The sequence below is a fragment of the Spinacia oleracea genome, chromosome 3, assembly GCF_020520425.1.
Source record: "Spinacia oleracea cultivar Varoflay chromosome 3, BTI_SOV_V1, whole genome shotgun sequence".
Taxonomy (NCBI): Eukaryota; Viridiplantae; Streptophyta; class Magnoliopsida; order Caryophyllales; family Amaranthaceae; genus Spinacia; species Spinacia oleracea.
In genome coordinates, this window is record NC_079489.1 from 73,977,433 (window position 1) to 73,998,198 (window position 20,766).

At 36.7% G+C, this 20,766-nt stretch overlaps 1 protein-coding gene across 1 annotated transcript; it reads right to left on the reverse strand.

Annotated features, from left to right (window-relative positions):
- Positions 1–1,677: 1,677 nt before the first annotated feature.
- Positions 1,678–19,748, reverse strand: LOC110802966 (uncharacterized). Its single transcript, XM_022008427.2, has 15 exons — positions 19,493–19,748; positions 19,304–19,385; positions 18,614–18,733; positions 17,833–17,930; positions 17,661–17,744; positions 17,398–17,540; positions 14,867–14,939; positions 14,720–14,765; positions 14,521–14,630; positions 13,693–13,800; positions 13,565–13,615; positions 6,952–7,013; positions 5,308–5,620; positions 2,130–3,083; positions 1,678–2,017 (listed from the first exon to the last, which is right to left on the reverse strand). The coding sequence occupies exons 1-14, from the start codon at positions 19,553–19,555 to the stop codon at positions 2,190–2,192; spliced, it is 2,247 nt and encodes a 748-aa protein (XP_021864119.2). The 5' UTR covers positions 19,556–19,748; the 3' UTR covers positions 1,678–2,017; positions 2,130–2,189.
- Between the last annotated feature and the right edge of the window lie 1,018 nt (positions 19,749–20,766).

A 20,766-nucleotide genomic window follows, 5' to 3' on the forward strand; every position in this document is an offset into this window, starting at 1 on the left:
TGAATTGATGAGTCAATTGAGATGGAGGATGGTGATGACAAATGGAAAGTAAAGCTTTGAGTTCTATGGCAATGTTACGTGAAGGAGAAGAAGAGAGAAAGAAACTGATTTTTCTTTTCTCAATTGAAATAGGGGCATTTTAGTATTTGTGAAATGTTAGAAAGAATTTAAAATTTTACTCCTTTAATTGAGTTTAAAACTAAAAATAACTACAAACTTAAACCGAAGATACTTTTCTTCAATAAATTATAAAATCTGAAGAAAAAAAAATCTGATCATTGAAATCATTTAAAATCTTTAAATCAAATAAAACTCTAAAAATTTAAAGTTCGAGTTTAGGATTTAAAACGATTTTTAAACTAAAGCATAATTAATCAAGTTTTAGAAATTCGGGGTATTACAGACAGCCCTAGATACAGTGGTTTCAGTGGAGGGTATAGTGGTTTTAGTGGTGGGCGGGTGGTTCTGGTGGCTAGTGAGGAGTGGGATGGTTTTAAAGAAGTTGAGTAGGTTTGGTGGGACGTCGCTGGTGGTTAGGGCGGTGGGCCAGGTGATGTTATGGTGGAAGTGTTATGGTAAAGGGTGGTCAAAGTGATAATTATGTTGTGGTCAAGGTGGTCAAAGCGGTAGTTAAGTTGGTTGGATGAAGATGAGTTTAGGGAGAGGGGAAAGGTAGGATTAGCGTTATCGGATTCGCAGGTACCCCATGCGAATCTCAAATCAATTCGCTTGTACCTAATCAGGTTTTCCGACAACCCAATTCGTTGTGGTTCACGTGGCAAATCCGAAACCCTATTTTTAGCAATTGAAGGTTAGGGAAGGAGAGAGAGAAAAAATTATGTTGGGACTTTTACTTGAGAAGGAAATACATGTTATTTGAGTATGAGTATCAAAATAAAGTGTGTATAAAATATGATATTTTTAACGGCTTTAGAAAAAAAAACCCGAAAAAAAAAGTCTTAAAACACTCTAGCAAATCTAAAACCAGTCAACCCGTGAATCACGAACACATACCCTGTACTGAAGTGAACCACAAATCGGGTAACCTTGGGTAGGATGATTCCTTGGGAAATGGTGGAGAATCGTGTTAGAGGGAAGTGGCGAAATCATAAGAGTTAAAAGAATGATTTACTTGGTCTATCAAACAATATAAAAAGGAATCAAGGTACGGAGTAGTTAATTGCCTTATCCTTTATTGAAACCCTCAACCAAACGTCCCCGATTTTACTCTTTAAAATCCAACCACCATGCAACTTTTTAAGATCAAGTTGCAAAAACGTTATTATACCACTTTTTTATGATCTAACCATCCAGTTTTACACAATGTATGCCAATTATAAAAGTTTATGTGCCTTGTTAGTAAACAAGTTACACACAATTCTAGACCCGAGTAGAAACATTGGTGTACATTTTGTTACGTTGACAATATTTGACAATATTTTTTAAGTCAACGCTTTTCCTCAGGCTTAGGTATCGGCCATCACTGTTCTCTGTCTTCTGTGTGTATGCTAGTGTTCTTCTCTCTTTCAATATCTTGTTGTTGTGCTTGTTTTATAGTTTGTAGTATGATGTAATGTAGTTTTTTTTAGTTTATAGGTTGTAATCGTTTTTCGTTATATGAATCCTTTGTCCAAAAAAAAAAAAAAAAAGACAATATTTGAAAATCATATAAAGTACTAAAGTGAAAACTAAGGTGTTGGCATAGCAACAGGCTGAAGATGCGGATAGTGAACCGAACAAAGAATTGCACCAGCATTATCCTGCAAAAGGCAATAAGCTACCTGAAATTCCTAAAACAATTCTAGATAAACATCGAGAAGTAGAGAAACAAGATAAAAATAGCAGCTCATTACAATAGACTCCTGAATTTTGTATATCACAGCCTCAATAAACCTAGAAATACCTGCCTATTTTTCCTCAAAACACCTCCCCAAGTCCCTATCAGACTACAGTTCCCTGGATACCCAAAAACGTGATGTGCACCTGTCACGGATTCCAGCGGGCATTCTTCTACCATCTGAGGTGATCAAAGACGGGTAGAAAATGTAAGGCAAGCCAACTAACCATTTCCTGTGTACCAACCAAAATAAGAAATAAAAATAAAGACAGAACAGAACAGAAATACGGACCTGTTTGGTGATATAAACGTTGAACTTTTAAGAGTTGGTGAACATAGAACACATCAAAACTCATTTAAAAATACTAGACAATTTGGGTGTTCTCTTTGTCTTTTTAGACTCCTTGGGCAGCATTTTTTGTTTCATGTATTTCTTGCTAGGATCCTCATCTCCTTCAAAGAGGTTAGAGAGTTTTAACACATTGAGCATATCCATAGGTGCCCGAGCTTTGTGATGCTTTAGTACTTGAGATGCATCTTCTAGCACATTCAGTGTCTCTTCAGGAATCTGACCATCCTGCTGTTTCTCTATTTTGGAAACATTTTCTAGAACATACAGTATATCATTAGGAACCAAAGTCTGCTGTTGTTTCGCCATTGTGGGTACTTTTTTCTCCTTTTCGCAGTGCTGTCTTATTTCAAGCTTAGCATCTTGCTGAGTTATTTCTTTCTGCAACAAACTGTTGACATCTTTCACCACCTCTTTCTTATGCTGCTGCTTTTTCTTTGCTAAACTCTGGCAACTTAAAATTTCCCCCAACTTGTTATTAACAAGCACAGCATCTGTATTCTTGCTCTGCTTCTGTTTCTTAGTACTTGGTTTGTGCACTTGATCATCAGGTCCATCCGTTTTGCGCTTTGACTTGCCTTTTAAGTTTTGTGTCTTGTCTTTGATATCCGTTGAATTTGTTTTCCCAAGATCCATTGACTCAACATTAAGTTTAGATGCATGGAAGCCCTCTTTCTTCTCCGAAAGAAGCTTGGTCTGCAACTTGGTAATCCCACCCCTCATTGTGTCCACAATAACCTTGCCAAGAACAAATCTAGTCTCCACTATGTCCCCCTTTCCAAGAAGTTCGTAATCAATCCCGTAACAATGCCTTTTCTTTTTTAGAGTCTTGATGTCGCCCATCAGCACATCAAAAACATCGGTTGCTGCTCTACCAGCATTGTTTGATATAAATACCTACACAATCATGTTTACAGAAGAATTTCAGTAATGCCTCTGAAAAGTTCTGAACTATTCAATTGATTCTACTGCGAGATTGTGTGAAAAGAAAGAACACAAAATAAGCACCTCTAGTGACTAATGCTGAGCTATCCAATTGTACTAGCAGAAAAATTCTTTGTGATGCTGACATAATGTATTGACTTGAAGAAAGATGCATGCAGAACTCGTAATAATATTTCATTTAAATGCAGAACTACAAATCAATACCTAGTATTTAAAAACCCAAACCACCCATTACATGGTGACATTTGGCATCTTCTCCCTTTATTCCTCTTTTTATTTTTAAAACCTACTTATGACACGTGGCATACTCATTTCCTTTTTTACATAAAAAAAAATAAAAAACTTTATGATTCTATAAAGATTTATGAAAAATGCTTCACCTTTATTATCTCTCTAACTTCCTTCAACCTTCAAAATCAATGACAAAGTTAATTCATACAGTTTCATTCAAATTCATTCATTCCTTCATTAGGTGTTTAATAATTTTAAAATCATTAATTAATTAAATAATCAATTTATAAATGGATGAATTTGAAAAGGTAGGAGTTTGTGGATAAAATTAGTTTTTATACCAACAACCAATTTTCATTCGGGTTCCTCCATTGCAACAATTTTAATCTTCTGTTCATAATTTTTTTCCAAGAAATGTACAAGCTGGGTGCATTTTTGTCTTCAAATCTAAAATTGTTCGAAATCGGTGCAAAGGTTCTCTTAATTGATTTTATATAATCTTATTTTAGTTGAGGTAAATTTGTCTTTCCTATATTTATCTTTTTTTTAATCCATTTTAAGCATAATGATATCTTTCATTCTAATTTGTTTCTAGATTCATGCTATCTACCAATTTTTTATATGGTTCTGATTTGAATTAAGGTTGTTAGTTTTTTCTTTGATCTGTTAGTTTAGATTCTTTCAAGAACAATAATAGTGTTGTGACAAATTTCTTGAAAATGATAAATTAAAGCTAAGGAGTTTATTGAGTTCGTTTGCAGGTTTGTTGTTTTCCTACTATGATCTTTCTAATTATTAAGTAGTAGTTATTAAAACCACTAAAGTATTATTTCTGAATTTTGTTCAATTAGCTTAGGTTCAATATCATGTTCTGCTAAATTTGGTAAATCCATGACAATTGGCATATTTGATGGTGAAGTAGATATTTTGTTTGGACGGGATGAATTAGACAAATTTGATTCTCATTAATTGATACACGGTTAGTAACATGAACATAATAATGCTAATGACTCGAGGTGGTGAAAATTATTAGGTGTAACCAAAGGTATTTTTATATTCTACGAGATGGGAATGTCATTTGTCTTTAATATTAATACGACTTTAAGTGGGCAGTAATGACATCATGAAAGTCATTAAGAGTCTAGATTTCGTTCAAGCATTTCATTGAACAATTTATGGACATAATGTAAACAACCATTTTAAGCGTAAAAGTGGAATACACGGAGTGACGTAAAGAAGCTGGAATATAAGCTGGATTTATGACATTGAGAACAGGACAATATAACCTCTTTTAGAGATTTCAGGTGCATCTAAATTCTAATGGCCAAAGCAAGATTTTACAGCAGGTGGAAAATATGAGCATCAACTTCCTTTTGTGACCAAAACGTCACAGTTTTCATTTACAATTTTATGGTTTATGATATATGAAGTATTTAGTTTTAATTTGAGACATAGGAGATGTTCTATTGGCATAATTTTATGTAATATACGTAGTAGCATGTATGATTAACTATGTTTTCATCATACTACATAAAAATGATGTTTTCATCAATGGTAAATATATGAATGTGAAGAATATTAATGAAGTGTGCGAAAGAAAGGAAAATACAAACACAAAAAAACACATAAAAGGAGTTAATTTCGTTAAAAAAAATTAAAAAATTCTTCTTCCTATAATCAGCCCGTTCATCGAACGGGCCAAAAAGCTAGTTAATGGTAAATCAGTAGTCACAAATGTGGAAATTCTAGGATGCATGGATATCAACAGGAGCTAATCACAACACCAAACTAACACCACCACCATTACCCAAAAAAAAAAAGATGAATAGACAATTTAGCTGTAAGTTTAGTTCATGGAAATTGAATAATGGTGAGTATTCATGGAAATTGCATAATGTGGGTGTGGTGTACAAGAGTGGTAGACGAGTGCAAGAGTGATTCTTACCGCCCCAGGACATGGAGAAGATGGGTAACGACCCATGACTTTACGAAGAATTTTAGAATCAGTTAAACCACCTACAGAGTCCAGGACAATTGAAGCAAAATCAGAAACTCTTTGCACAAGTTCCTCATCTCCTATATCATCAAAGGAAGTAAAGATCTCTGGCGCAAAATTAACATGCCCTTCAGAAAGTTCTCTGGCAGCTTTTACACCTTCTTTCCACGTGCCATGGTACAGAAGAGAAGAGAAGGTCCAAACGACAAGAGCATCTTGAGGATTATTGACCAATGCAAGGTGGAAAACCAGCATGCTTACCCTGTTGCACACAAAAGAAGCATTTATATTTCAGTTTGCATAGTACCTTCAGCCAAACAGAATGATTCATTCCTTTCTGTCAACAATTATATTTCCAACTTCCTACAATATGGTCTGTATTGATACTTATATTTTCATTTATCAGCAAAACTTAGCCAGCCCTGTCCCCTCTTCTCCTTCCATTCTCTCGCTTCCAAAGCCAGTCTTGTTGGCCAAAAAAGTTGGAAAGGCATGTACACATGTTGTACGATGAAGGGCTACACCTAGCTCTCCAAAAATATTTGGCGGCTCTTGGCCAACAGCCTTTTTCTGGAGACCCACCCGAGATACAATCAAGATCCCATTGCTGGGATAAGGCTGACTCTCCAGTTTCTCTTATCTTTGGAGACACACTAGGATAGCTCCTCCAAGTCACCCATTAAACACACTCCAACCAATTTAAAAACAACCTTTTACCTGGAACGATTCTAACCACTTTCTCCTGTTTTAATTAAGCCCATTAGTGGATTGAACCACTGACCTCTACAGGCACTCAGTTAAAAATACTCCGCTCACAGTGCTTGGGAACAAAAAAATAGGATCAATTTACAATGAATAATTCCTCCTTTAAACAATACCAAGATAATATCGGACTAGCAACCACTGACGAGCAAGTGGTGCTAGGCACTCTCCAATGTAGGTTATTCAATTTCTCTTGTAGTGCAAGGAATATGCAATGAACTGATAGTATGGAGAGGGGAATTTTAGGAAATAAGTTAGGAATAGCTTTATAAGTTAGTATGAGTGCAAGGAATAGCTTTATAAGTTGGTATGAGTATCTTGGGGGATAAGTTAGAGGGTAGTTAGGGAAGAAGTACTATATATGTAGAGTTTATTTGAGAAGGGGAATTAAGTTGAATATTGATAATTTTGGTATTGAGATTTTAAGAGTTCACTTCTGAGATAAATCAAGGCTCTCGAATGCCTGAACATCAGTTGCTTTTTGTAGTTTCAGTTTATTAATCAAATCTTCATTTTCTTCATTATAATCTGCCATTTGAGATACCTAAGCTATGTTAATTCATAGCAGAACAAACTATAAATCACACAGACAAAAGAACATGGAGAAATTCTGACCAAAAAGCCATTACAATACCACTGCAAACCAGATTAAATCTTAACCCACTATGTTGTAAAGTCAACAACTGTCACTTCTAGCACCTTACAGCAAAAGACATGAATCTGAATTCATCCGACCACTTCAGAGGAGCCAGAATTTCACCAAGGATAACCACCCAGTAAGATATACAAGCCAAGCATATTATTGAAACACAGAAAGAGATATCTGCTCACCACAGGACAGAATCACAGGGTTGATCACATGAAACCACGTTATCCAGATTAGAGAACAATTTCTGCATGGAAAAAAAAATAGAAATAGATGCCAAATCAGCAAAAGAACAACAAGACATGTTGATAAGTTCTAGACTCCCAATACCTTTAGAACAAAAAGTATGCTGAATTACAAAGGATAAAATTAAAAATCCTATTGCAACAAATTCCAAGGCGTAAGAAATAATGCTACTGGAAATTTAGAGCAAAAATGACTTTGGATTCAAGTTTTCTACCTAGCTATAGAGCCAATATAACATTACTCCCTTGCCAATAAGTATTTATACTAAATGCACAAATAACAGTCATATTTTGACTTTTTTGGCAATTAAAGTAGAATTTTATTACTCAAAATCCAACATCATGACTAGACTAAACAGCCACCAAAAAACGAAAATATCATCTGCTTTCTAACCTACATGACCGCATTGGTATTCCAAGAGGTGTTTTAAGTTTTAGCATGAACATTGCTAAGTTCCATTAAGTTTTTAGAAAACTATAAAGATCATATATGGTACGTTATAGACTCGAGAATTTGTTATTTTATTAATTTATAATGTGATAAAATTACCAAAGCTTCATATTAAAAATAACAAAAGGTTAAATACAAAAATTATTCTAGCATATAATATAGAGAAAAAAGACAAGGTAGAGAACAATACAAATATATATTTCCACAGATGAAGCGGGAAACAAAAGACACAAAAACATCATTTTTTCATTGTGAAAGCCTTTTTCCGAGATTGTAGCTGTCACAGTTAATGCTTGATTTTATACTCTCAATGTTCAAGTTTATTTCTTCTTAGCACTAGGTTAAACAATGTATCCATTTTCGATGGAGCCAAAGATTCATTTGTTCTTTTGGCTGTGGGATGTAATGGACTAAATCAAAATGGCTCTTAATACCTCTTCGCTTCCTTTCCATGAAGTAGAAGATGGTCGTCCGTTGTCGTCCCGTTATCGCTTTTGGGTCAATTAGAAACAACCTCTCTGCAATTGCAGGGGTAAGGTTGCGTAAGTCCGACTCCCCCTTACCCCGCTTCTTGCGGGAGCCTCTTTGAGGCAATGGGGTAATGATAATGATAATGAGCACTAGGTTAAACAAATCGGGTGGAGGTTTTTCATCCCTTTTACAACAACAACAAAGCCTTAGTCCCAAAATGATTTGGAGTCGGCTAACATGAATCGTCGTAGGAGATCGTCATTGTCACCAATCAAACCAGAAAGGAGCAGGAAGTAAAAAGAAAAAAACAAGGAAGAGAAAGTGAAATTAATGAAAGTAGGATAAGAGAAAATATGTGTATATATATATATATATATATATATATATATATATATATATATATATATATATATATATATATATATATATATAATAGAAGAAATATTGTAAGAAATAAAAATAAGTAAAATTTAAAATAAATGAATAAGTAAAATAAGTGCATTTCAAAATAGCATGTGGAATTAAAAAGATTTGAAAGAATTTTAAAAATAAAATAAAAGTAAAATAAAATAAAAATACAAATAAAGAGAATAAGAAACATTGAAGTTGTGTAAGTCAAATGAAGTCATCAATGTATATTCTCTCCCTCCACTCTGTCCTATCGAACGCCATATTTTCCTCAATCCCAAGAAAGCTCATATCGTGCTCAATCACCTAGCTCCAAGTTTTCTTAGGTCTTCCCCTACCCCTTGCAATTCTATCCCTTTGCCACCCTTCTATCCTCCTAACTGGGGCATCATTTGATCTTCTGCTTACATGTCCAAACCATCTTAAACGATTTTCCATCATCTTAAACTCAATCGGTGCAACCCCTACTTTCTTCCTAATAATCTCATTCCTCAAACGATCCTTTCTTGTATGCCCACACATCCAACGTAACATGCGCATCTCCGCCACATTCATCTTGTGCACATGACAATGTTTCACTGCCCAACATTCCGTGCAGTATAACAAAGCCGGTCGAATTGCCGTGCGGTAAAATTTTCCCTTCAATCTTTGGGGCATGCCTGAGTCACATAGGAACCCCGTGGCACCTTTCCCCTTCAACCAACCTGCTTTGATTCTATGGGCCACATCGCCATTCAATTCTCCATCATTTTGGATAATAGATCCTAAATAACGGAACATTTCAGAGCCTTGGACAATTTTCCCATCTAAGGTAATCGCCCCTGTCTCTCTATCTTGGACTCCACTAAACTTACACTCCATATATTCCGTCTTGTTTCTACTCAGCCTAAAACCCCGAGATTCCAAAGTTTGTCTCCATAACTCCAACTTACTTTCCACTCCTTCTTTTGTTTCATCAATCTGCAAACATCATGCACCAAGGTATACCATCTTGGATTGACCTCGTCAATTCGTCCATGACTATAGCAAAAAGAAACGGGCTAAGTGCGGAACCTTGATGCACTCCAATCGTAATGGGGAATTCTTCGGTCTTACCAACACTAGTCCTCACACTCGTACTAACTCCCTCATACATGTCCTTGATGATATCAATATACTTCCTCAGAATTCCTTTCTTACTTAATGCCCACCAAAGAATTTCTCTTGGTACCTTATCATACGCCTTCTCCAAATCAATGAAAACCATATGTAAATCCTTCTTCTTATCCCGATAATTCTCCATTAGTTGCCTTATAAGATGAATGGCCTCCATAGTCGATCTCCCAGGCATAAATCCAAACTGGTTCTCCGAAATTTTCACAGTTCTCCTCAATCTTTGCTCAATAATCCGCTCCCAAAGTTTCATAGTATGACTCATTAGTTTGATTCCTCGGTAGTTGGCACAATCCTGGACATCACCCTCATTCTTGTACAAGGGGATGATAGTACTTTTCCTCCACTCTAACGGCATCCTATTACTTCCCCAAATCTTGTTGAAAAGAGTTGTTAACCATACAACCCCTCTCTCTCTCAAGCATCTCCAGACTTCGATAGGTATACCATCCGGCCCCACTGCCCTCTTGCGTCCCATCTTTTTCAGTGCCATTTCGACTTCTCTCTTTTGAATTCTTCGCATAAAGTCTAGGTTAACCATATCTCGAGGGATATTCGTATCCCCAATATCGCGTCCTTGGTCCCCGTTGAACAAGTTATCAAAGTAGAACCTCCATCTATCCTTGATTTCCTTATCTCCCACCAAAACTTTTTGATCAACATCTTTCACACATTTAATCCTCCCGATGTCTCGCGTCTTTCTATCTCTCATTCGAGCAAGCCTATAGATGTCTTTCTTTTGTATCCAATCTTGCGTAAAGATCCTGATTCACCTTTGCTCTAGCCTCTCTTACAGCCTTCTTTGCTTCCCTTTTAGCCTCCTTGTACTTCTCGTAGTTCTCATCACTTCTACATTTTCCCAACTCTTTATAGCACTCTCGTTTGCTCTTTATAGCTTGTTGCACAACTTCGTTCCACCAGGATGTGTCCTTACTTGGTGGCATGATTCCTTTAGATTCCCCTAGGACCTCTTTCGCCACTACCTTTATGGTGTGCTCCATTCTTGTCCATAATGAGCCTATATCCAAATCCATATCCCCGGCCCAAATACCTTCACTTGCCACCTTTTCCACAAATTTTAGTTGTTGCTCCCCTTGAAGTTTCCACCACTTGATCCTAGGCTCCACTAGTGGTCTTCTCCTCCTTATATAACTTCTACCTCGAAAATCAAGGACCACAAGCTTATGTTGGGTTGCAATACTCTCACCCGGAATCACCTTACAATTGGTGTAGCACTGTCTCAAAGCATTCCTTACTAAAAAGAAGTCAATTTGACTCGTATTATCTCCACTCCTATAGGTTACTAGATGAGAGTCTCTTTTCTCAAACCAAGTGTTCATTATTCTCAAGTCATAAGCCAATGCAAAATCCAAAATAGCGTTTCCCGCTTCATTCCGCTCCCCATACCCAAAACCACCATGAATGCTTTCAAATCCATCGCGACTCGAGCCTACATGTCCGTTGAGATCCCCACCAATGATCAGTTTCTCACTTCTAGGGACACGTTCATCCCCTATCACAAGCTTAATACTCATAATTCGATCATTCTTTCGGGACACGTCCACTACATCATCAATATATTCTCGGTCAATAAAGATACCTACCCCATTCCTACCCCTAGTTTTTCCCGAATACCAAAGCTTATAACCCCATGGAGCTATTTCTCTTGCCTTGTTTCCAACCCACTTAATCTCTTGCAAACATAATATGTTAATTCTCCTCCTTCTCATAACCTCTACTACTTCGACTAATCTCCCTGTCAAAGAACAAATGTTCCAAGTCCCAAACCGCATCCTACTACCCTTACCCTTACCCCTCCCCTTACCATGAAACCTTGGATAGTTAACACCAGCCTTGGGTGGCGCGCCGCTTCCGGGCGACGGCCTAGCAACCCTTGCATATTTTCCACTACACCCGGGCCTAGGAAGTGTAGCGCACCCTTGCATATTTGACACCACCCCCAGGTGTAGGGGTGGCGCGCCGCTTCTGGGCGACGACCTAGCAACCCTCACATATTTTTCACTACACCCGGGCTTAAGAGGTGTAGCGCGTCGCTGAGAAGGGGACGCCCCCACGATTTTCCATTGTCGATTCATGTCATGATATGTGACTTAGTTTTACGCTGGCCGCCACCAACCTACCGCAACCCTCCTCCTTTATCCGGGCTTGGGACCGGCAGTGAATGCCGCATACGCGACACTCACAAGTAAGTGCCGCATAAGCGACACTCACAGGCGGAGTTGTTTTTCATCCCTTTTCCACAACTTAAATCATATGTATCCCAATTCTCAACCAGTGTCCACCAAGAGACTAATTTGGCCAACTAGAGGAAACCAAGTCCTCGTCAAAGACATAAACGTCTTGCTACAGATGGTATTTTTGACATGCCTTCCATCAACTCTATGCCTCTACAAGAACAATCCTTCAAAGAAGTTTTTGTACCTCAACTTGTCATCCTGAAGCATCAATTTGACTTCATCCAAAAGGGTTCGAACTTGTTATGACATTGTCCACAGTGGCTACTTTAGTGTCATTCACTTTAGCTTACGCAAAACCTTGTGTAACAGGCAGTATCTGGAACTAAAACTAATTGTACAAGTAATCGTGCTTTTGGAAGGGAAGAGTACAAAGGGGTTGCAACTTGCAAACCCAGGATCGTGCTTTTGAATACCACTTTGGCACGCCTTCTAGCAATCAATTTTTACCTAACACCCTCTTCCCCTGTCAAATAGGGGGGGGGGGGGGGGGGACAAATCTAAACAAATGATACAGACATCAAGAATATAAAGGACTAAGAACAGAGAAATTAAGATAACACGGCATCTAAATTCATGGAATAACAAGGATAATATAGTTTCCAATCTTACAAAAGAAAATTTAGAGAAGCAAATGTGTATGAGATTTCCAATTAGTTCCCAACTCCTCAAGAAAAGTCTAAATGGACAAACACATCTAACCCGGAAATAAGGAAATTAGTCAAATTGAAAAATAAAATTAGTAAAAGAAACCCTGTTGCCCAAGTAACACATTTTTTACATCTATTCTACTCTTACGCCTCTAGACCTGATGATAGTCCAATTCATCTTCCATGAAACATATCTTGTCAACACTATACAGAACATGACCTAGAAAAAGATGTCTGTTACTGGACATGGCAGTATGAGTATGCTGACATTTTTCTTTCACAAAATCATGAAGAAATTAAAAAGAAATTCAGATCAACGAGTTTTCTTGTAAATAACTAATGCTATTTTTTTCATCTTAATGCTAGACCTTCTCCTATTGTGAACTTTCTGATGCAAATTGGCTTCCTAATATTTTTTTCAAGTCATTGCAGACAACAGGGATCTTAACTGTAGCTTGGAACTGGTAACACCCACGATAACAACTAGGAGAGATTATACACAACATTTGTCAAAAGAAATTTGTTAGGCTCTAGCAAGACAGGGGCTAGAGGAAGGGTGGACAGAAGCAAAGATATGATGAGTCATAGATCAAGATAGCCAGCTGCGTGCCTACTAGATATGGCAAGAGTCGATCTTTCAATAATTATGGTTTTGGGTTCATATAGTAGTATAAAAAAAAAATATAAGTCTGGCTGAATCACTGGTTGGATTTCCAGCCACTGTTTTTCTTTTTCCCTAACAAAAACTTTGTATATTTTTTTACTGAGTTCCCATACCAACAACAGAGTTCTAAAGCACCCACATTGGATCAATATTCCCTAGTCCAAGTAAAATACAACTCCCGCTCTCTCAAGTCACTGCCCCATTCCCCCCCCCCCCCCCACCCTCCCAAGATGAGGTCACTGGACCACAAGGCCACCCTCCCCTCAGGCCCTCACCTAACCTCACCACCATGAATATAGAAAATCGTAATCTCTCTCTCCATTTCAAGTTCACTAATTGGAATGTCCAGTTTGTTGAACATTTATGTAATAACTGCCACACCTCTACAGGATAAATGCATCAAGATATGTTCATTGTACCAAGCACTACTTACAAACCAAAAAAGAGAAGCAAGCAAATTCAAAGCCTCTGTGATATTCTTCTAGCTCAGTTATAGACATACCATCAACATTGCAGGAGTTTGTCCAGCAGAGCGATCAGCAAGATAAGCAGCCTGGAAAACATGCAAACAATCAGACATACTCATTCTCACGACTAAAAGAGCACACAAGAAACATTTTAGCTACTTACGTGAAATGGAAGTAAAATCTCAAGAAGGTTGAACTTCTTAAGGAGGAGAAGGGAAGACTGAGAAGCACCATATGATATCATATAATTCATCTCCATCATTAACCTGGCCTACGAAGTTTAAAAGTCAATAATAGTATTTCACACAAGTCAAACAAATAAATAATATTCCAAAAAAAGTAAAGAACTCACGGAACAAATATTTTCCCAGAAAATAAAGAATTCACCAGAAAGACAAGTTTAAAAATTTAAGAGGAACTTTTAGTAAAAATTGTAAGATATAGTTTTCTATGTATTTATTAGTGATGTGTGGGAGTTTGTCCCACATAGAAGGAACACCGTAAGTTTGATGTCTTCAAATCATCTATTGTGCTTTGGAAATTGAATTGGAGTAGGCCTATATATAAATGGTCAAGTGTGATTTGGGCTTGAATGTATTAACTCATCCTAATCTAGTTTCTGTAATTTTCATTATTGTAATCTATAGCAACTTAGCAAGTATATAATAAAATTTCACCTTGAATCTATTTACGAAATCTTTTGCAATGAATAGTATTTTGCAGGAAGAAAGGTACTAGGTGTTGGAGGCCATTGAATGTTTTAAACAACCTCAGCATCAATGCAAAAAATGACATTCGTTTGACACAGCTAGTCTGCTACTTCAATCTCATAACAATCTACTTTAGATAGACGGTGAAAAATCCCACATCAGAGTTACTTTTGGCCAAAGTCACTTTTATTATAGTGATTTATTAGGAAAAAGTCAAAGTTGCCAACAACCCAAATGCACAGAAGCTAGCCAACTGGAAATTGGAAATTCACTTTAAATACCTTATCCAATGTCTTAACAGAAGCATAGAGATCGTGTATTGCTTCCTCTGTGTCTTTTGCAAATGAGAGTCCTAGACGAGCAGCAATTCTTAGTCCCCGCAATATTCTTGCTGCAAAACAAGATTTTAAAAAAACATTTAATCATAACGCTATGTTTTACTGATATTCTATCAGTATATAGAGTATTCGAGTGGCCTACCACAATCTGCTTGAAATGAAGAATGAGCAGGGACAAGAGTCCGTAGCTGAGACAATATAATCAAGAAATATCTCAATAACAAGAAATTGACCAAAACATTGCACATGAAACAAAATGGCAACTTTAAAAAATACGATAATAATTTACCTTCATGGCCGTCAAATCTGTCATTCCATTGGTATAATCATAAATTTTGTGCGCAAATGGATCATAGAACAAACTGCTTACAAGCACAAGAGATATAATATAGTGGATTAGTTTATCTTTATTCATGCATGTCCAAGTGTTGATGACATAGATAATTAAAACAAAATAGAATCTCATAAGTCATAAGCAAAGAAATATAAAAGAAAACAATGTGATAGAAGAAGCAGCATTTTGAAGAGGCGTGCTAAGACAAACTACAGCGCAAACAGAAAGTGCGTAAAAGGGAACACTGACGACCAAAAAGGCACTTTGGCTGCATTATTTATTGTCTGCAGCATGTTCATATACACAAAACCTTCAGTTTTAGGAATTGCACCTCACTATGATGACCTTAGTGCGCCTTAGAACCCTAAGCGCCTTGAGCCTTTTCAAACACATGTCAGATAAGGGCGTATATAGTGTCCAAATTGCCTTAGTCCAAAATTCCGGCATTGTGATCAGACTAATGACTTAATGAGGAGTGCAAGAAAAGAGAGATACTTGTAATCTATACTTTATCAAGTTTTAGATTGTGCATCATTCATAATATGTTGATATTTTCGTATGTATTTTTAGGTGCATTTTAATTAGGTAAACATAGATTATTAGAATAGTAAGCTAAGGAAACAAGTATTATGTATTCCAGTTATATTAAGACATTTAACTATTTTCTTGTCCTCAAAGTAGTGTTTAGGCTATACCTCTCTAACATTAAATAGAAATAGAAATAGAAATTATTGAATCTAGAATTCTGATAAAGAGTTAGTCTCTAATGGATGATGTTTACTGGCACAATCTGTACACTCTTGACTTCTTAATTGATTGCTTGAAGGATTGCTTACAAGTTAAATTGTACTCCCTCCGTTCCATATTTTGTTCCAATTCAGAATTTTGACACTATTTATATAAGAAAAAACATATTCATGTGGGGGTTTGATTCGTCTCAATAAATACTTTAAGAATATCAAAACTTTATAATATTTAGTAATGTATAATTAGAGATAAAAATGATATAAAACATACAATGGCAAACGTGAAAAGTAGAAACTGGAACATCATTCACTATGGAACGGAGGAAGTAGATCTATATCCCCCTACCAAATAGTAGGGAAATTGTGTGCTTCTTTGATGGAGTACTGCAAGCATTTTACAGAGTTCCTTTTCAGTACACCATACACAAACTATACCAATGATCATATAGTAGGTCTGTACATCCACCTCATATATTCAAGCATGAACGAATAAAATACACACCAATGTAAGGAAAAAATACCCGCCAAAGAAACAGCTTTCAAGAAGCTTGTAAAGTACTAAAAGTGACTCTACAATCTAGAGCCTAAAGAGCTTGATTACAAACTGCAAAACATAGATATGTTGATGCAACAGAAGAACAAGTTGGGACAGTGCACAGCCATTATTTATGTTTGTCCAAATAGGTGAAGAGCATAAAATACAAGCAGCTGCATTTGAATATGAGAGGAGACATGGCAAGAAAAATGATGTGGATAAGTTAAATGACGTTAAGATGACGCCTTTTTGAAGAATCAGTTTGCTCAATGTTGAAAATTACGATCCTGATTATCTCAGCAATTTTGTACCCCATGCCTTTCTTCCATCTTATTTGTTCAAACCATCTCTGTCCAGGCTTTAAGATACCTATTCTACTATTGGCATAATGGCATTAAGCTAACATTCATTCTTCTTTTCTTTAGAAATTGTGGTGAATCTGGTGATGTTTTTTATAAAGGATATTTTTGTGGTTCTTAATTGAAATAGCTCATCATGTCTGCATTTATATTCAAGGATGTTTCAAAAGGCCAGTAAAACAGAGAGTACTACTGATTAGTATATTAAAACGAGGAAAATAGTTCTTGAGCTACACCAGGATAAGAGTTTTCTTTATTATTAATGTCCACCTAGAAAAATTCCAATAGTAAAATATATGACATGACTGACATCAGTAGTATTATTTAGGAAGCTCTACAATGTCCTTGCATGAAATAGTGTAGCCAAAGCCTTCTTATGTACTCCTATGTTCCATAATGTTCTACTCACCTTTTGTTTTGGGTGTTTCATAAAGTTCTACTCACTCTACTTTATCCCAACTTTAGCAAAATACCTATTATTACCTTACCGTATCTCCCCATAACATAATTTACACCTTTCCACTCATTCTCTCTTACATAACACCTTTTCCTTACACCAGCCACCTTTTAACTACATCTCTCCTACTTTACCCACCTTTTTCACACTTTCAAACTTTCCTAGAAACAAGAGTCCACAGGAAATGAGGAAGTATATTAAAATGTAATTCAGTGTCCTCTGCCTGTACCAAACTACCAACTGATGTACTCATGTAGAGTCTGTATCAAGCTGACCTGTTATAGTTGCCAACAATCTAAAATAAACAAAAGCCTATTTACTTTCATCGATCTTGACATATATATACCTGGAAAGTCAGGGTAATATAAAGAAAAAGATATGAGAAATACCTATTGACAGTAAAATCTCGATGCAAGGAATTTCTCCAGCGCATGAGATCCTTTTTGTCATAACCTTTGGGTACCTTTATCTCAGACAAATTAACTTCTTTCTCCCCTCCTCCATGGCTTGCTGTTGTTTCAAAACTAGATACCTGGAAGCAAAAAAATTGTGCAAAGAGATAATACAGACCTCCAGGCAGAACCTTGGAACACTCAAGTGGCTATTTTAAAACACAAATATCCTCTGAAAGGCGAGAAGTGAAAGTACAAACCTCAATTTCAGAACCTCTGACATGAACCCTACAAATTGGAAACCTCCGGCCCACTATAAAAGCACGATGAAATTTTTTCTTGATCTACATGAAAAGGCAATTGGAGAAATTTTTTAATAAATTCTTCATGAATGAATTCCGAGTAAAAAGTCAAGACTAAACATCACATAACCTCTTTGAGATTTGCTGTTGTGATCACATCAAAATCTTTGGGGATTTTGTTCAGTAGTAAATCTCTTACACATCCACCAACCAAATAAGCATCATAACCTGCAAATTTAACTTCTCAGCAAATGTCTTATCAAAAAAAATCTCGTGTGTTAAAATATGTATTGAACCATGACGTACTTCGATGAACAAAGTGTGCATCTTATACTGTTATACAAGTATATGATAATTAATCCTATGAATCTATGGTACTCCGACTTATTTGAAACAACAGTACATCCCATATCAACCCAATCCAAAATAGGATACAACCTAACAAGTGAGTTCGTATTCAAAATCCCAACTTAGGGATGATGTGGCCTTTTGGTCATACTTGACTGACCAATTGCCACAGTCGATCGCTACACTAAGGAACTTTTCAGACGTGGTGCATACTAGCTACGGGTATATAGTTAGTGACTTGATTGTTAATGATAAGTATAAGTATCCAGCACATAATTTACTAAACATGGAGGGTAAAATTGAAAAAATTAGATCATTAGCCAACAGTATGCAAAATTGAGATAACTCCATGGTCCAAAGTAATTGCCCAATATGTCATATTCATCTTGTTGCCAATCTTTCCATGTTCAATAACTGTGATAGTGAGTAACAACTCAAATAAGCATGATGGACAACTATCAAAATTCAAATCCTCTTAAGTTTCAATAATCTCCATCTAATTTAGCTTATCCAACACCAATAAACATATTTTGTACAAGACTATAAGCAGTGGCGTGAGTAACCTTCATTTTGTAGAATCTTAACAACGGTCCTTGATGCATACGGTATCATCGACAATGTTATTCCAAGTTTTCTTGCATCCATCTTTTTCCATTTTGAAGTATCAGGACTGTCGGCAATCCCTGCACCATGGTGATCATACCAAAATTAATTCATCGATTAGTTTTAGTTCCATGTGTCAATTGAATCTTACATGTGAAATATATCATAAAATGCATTTCTCTCGTGCCTTTTTCTTTTCCTTTTGAAAAGTATGAGTTCCATGAAATGAACAACAAGGATTCAAGGGGGTACCCCCCCTCCTCCACACACAGTCACACACACATACACACAAACAAGAAGGCTAGGTACAAAATTATGCATCAAACCCTAAAACCCAAGAAAACACTAAATCACATGGCTGTATAAATAATAGAGGTAATGCAAGTTAAAATTGGGTACGAATCAATCTCTCAAGGCATATAAATCTTCACTTGGTCATCAAAACTTGTACCTTACCAATAATAATCTCATCCGCCCCCGGGGCATAATTAACACCACATTCATATTAATCACAAGCTAAACAAAAAGTGGAATAAAGTAGAATTTAAGCAACCAAAAGACTTAAAGCATAAACAAATATGCAGTCCACAGCTTGAGACATACTTGTAACTTCAAATGCTGAAAGAAAGGGCACAAATTGGCAAAATTACCAGAAGCAACCATTTCTTTGGGACCCAGCTCAGCGAGAAACTCGTCTTCTGAACGACCTTCAAGAATAGTGTGACAGAACCTCTAAAACAAAAATTGCAAGCATGAAAATGAATAATGTCCAGAAAGTGTTCGACGAAATGCCTCAGTAAACTGAAAATAGCTGAAAGAAGAAAAGGGGAAGAAATAACCTGGTGCGAGAATAGAGGTTTGAGTCTACGAAGAGAGCTTTTCAATTGAAGGGTTGCCGCCATGAGAATGCGAGAGTTACTGCCTTACTGGTGTGGACAGGCTATTTCAAAAAGGGAAATAAGAAAAATGAAAACCCCGCGCTTCAAAAACGGGGCCGACTATTTTGGCCTCTGCAACCCTGCTTTTTTTCAAGCTATTCTAATTTCATACTTCCCATTTTACTTACTGTTTTCTGTTTTTATTTGTATTTTCAATTTACTTCAGTTTCTTTTTGCAAGTACTAAATACAGTATAAAAACACTAAATGTAAGATTTTTCTTAACCCACCACCCTTTACATATATGATGTATCAGACAGAGCTTCAGCAAGCACGGCAAGGCTTAAGGGATGAAGGTCAATCGTCTAACACGCAAGGAAAATCAACATCAGTTATTGATTTGGAAAGGACACCCCCAGAGGAGGATGAAGTGGTGACAGTTACCAGAGAGATAATGTTTGGCACAATCCCAACGACAGTTACTACAAAGACTCTAAGTGTGGTTCGTGACAAGCAGAATGGGCAAGAAGGTTCAAAGGCGGAAGAGTAGTTGGTTTAGCTTTTCCCCCCCCCAACCCTGTTTGGATGCAAAGTAGTGATGGGATTGTAAAGTTAAAGGGAGGGGCAGTTTTTGGTAATCTAGATTTGGGTAGTATAGTTGTTTGCGTTTTATCATGGATCGGGCTACAAGTTTTTGGGTATCGCCCGACAATCTTTTGTAAAGAGCCTTAAACGATGACATGCTAATATAATATTCTCCGTTTTTGCGTAAAAAAAAAAAAAAAAAAAAAAAAAAAAAAAAAAAAAACACTAAATGTAAAACCTAGGAGCTTGCAACGGTTACGATTTGATTTCTTTCCCATGGTTTCTCCAACATGATATACCGCATGTTCCACCATTATTAGAGGACGCCTTTGATGACAAAAGCACAGTTGGTTAGGTGCTCGGGAGTAGGATCCATCAATTGGTTAGGGGCTCCGGGAGTAGGACTTGGCAGTTGGTTAAGGGCTCCGGGGTAGGATCCGGTAGTTGGTTAGAGGCTCTTGGACCATCTGGGAGCTAGATAAAGCCTCCGGAAAAACCATATGGCACTCCACGTTTGATATGGATTATTTTCTCCAATGGTTGATTGATTACGACGAAAAGAGACTCCAGCAACATAATAACTTCATGTAAATATATTGTATACATACGGAAGAAAATCATCATAGTGCAAGTTCATCATGTTAGGTTATG

What these genes read in the sequence shown, in the direction of transcription:
- LOC110802966 (XM_022008427.2), bottom strand. Translation starts at nt 19,555, where the DNA reads ATGGCGGCAACCCTTCAATTGAAAAGCTCTCTTCGTAGACTCAAACCT. An exon ending in CAACAGCAAATCTCAAAGAG is followed by an intron (nt 17,745 to 17,832) that starts GTTATGTGATGT and finishes CTTTTCATGTAG; the next exon opens with ATCAAGAAAAAATTTCATCG. An exon ending in CTTCTCCATGTCCTGGGGCG is followed by an intron (nt 3,084 to 5,307) that starts GTAAGAATCACT and finishes ATGATTGTGTAG; the next exon opens with GTATTTATATCAAACAATGC.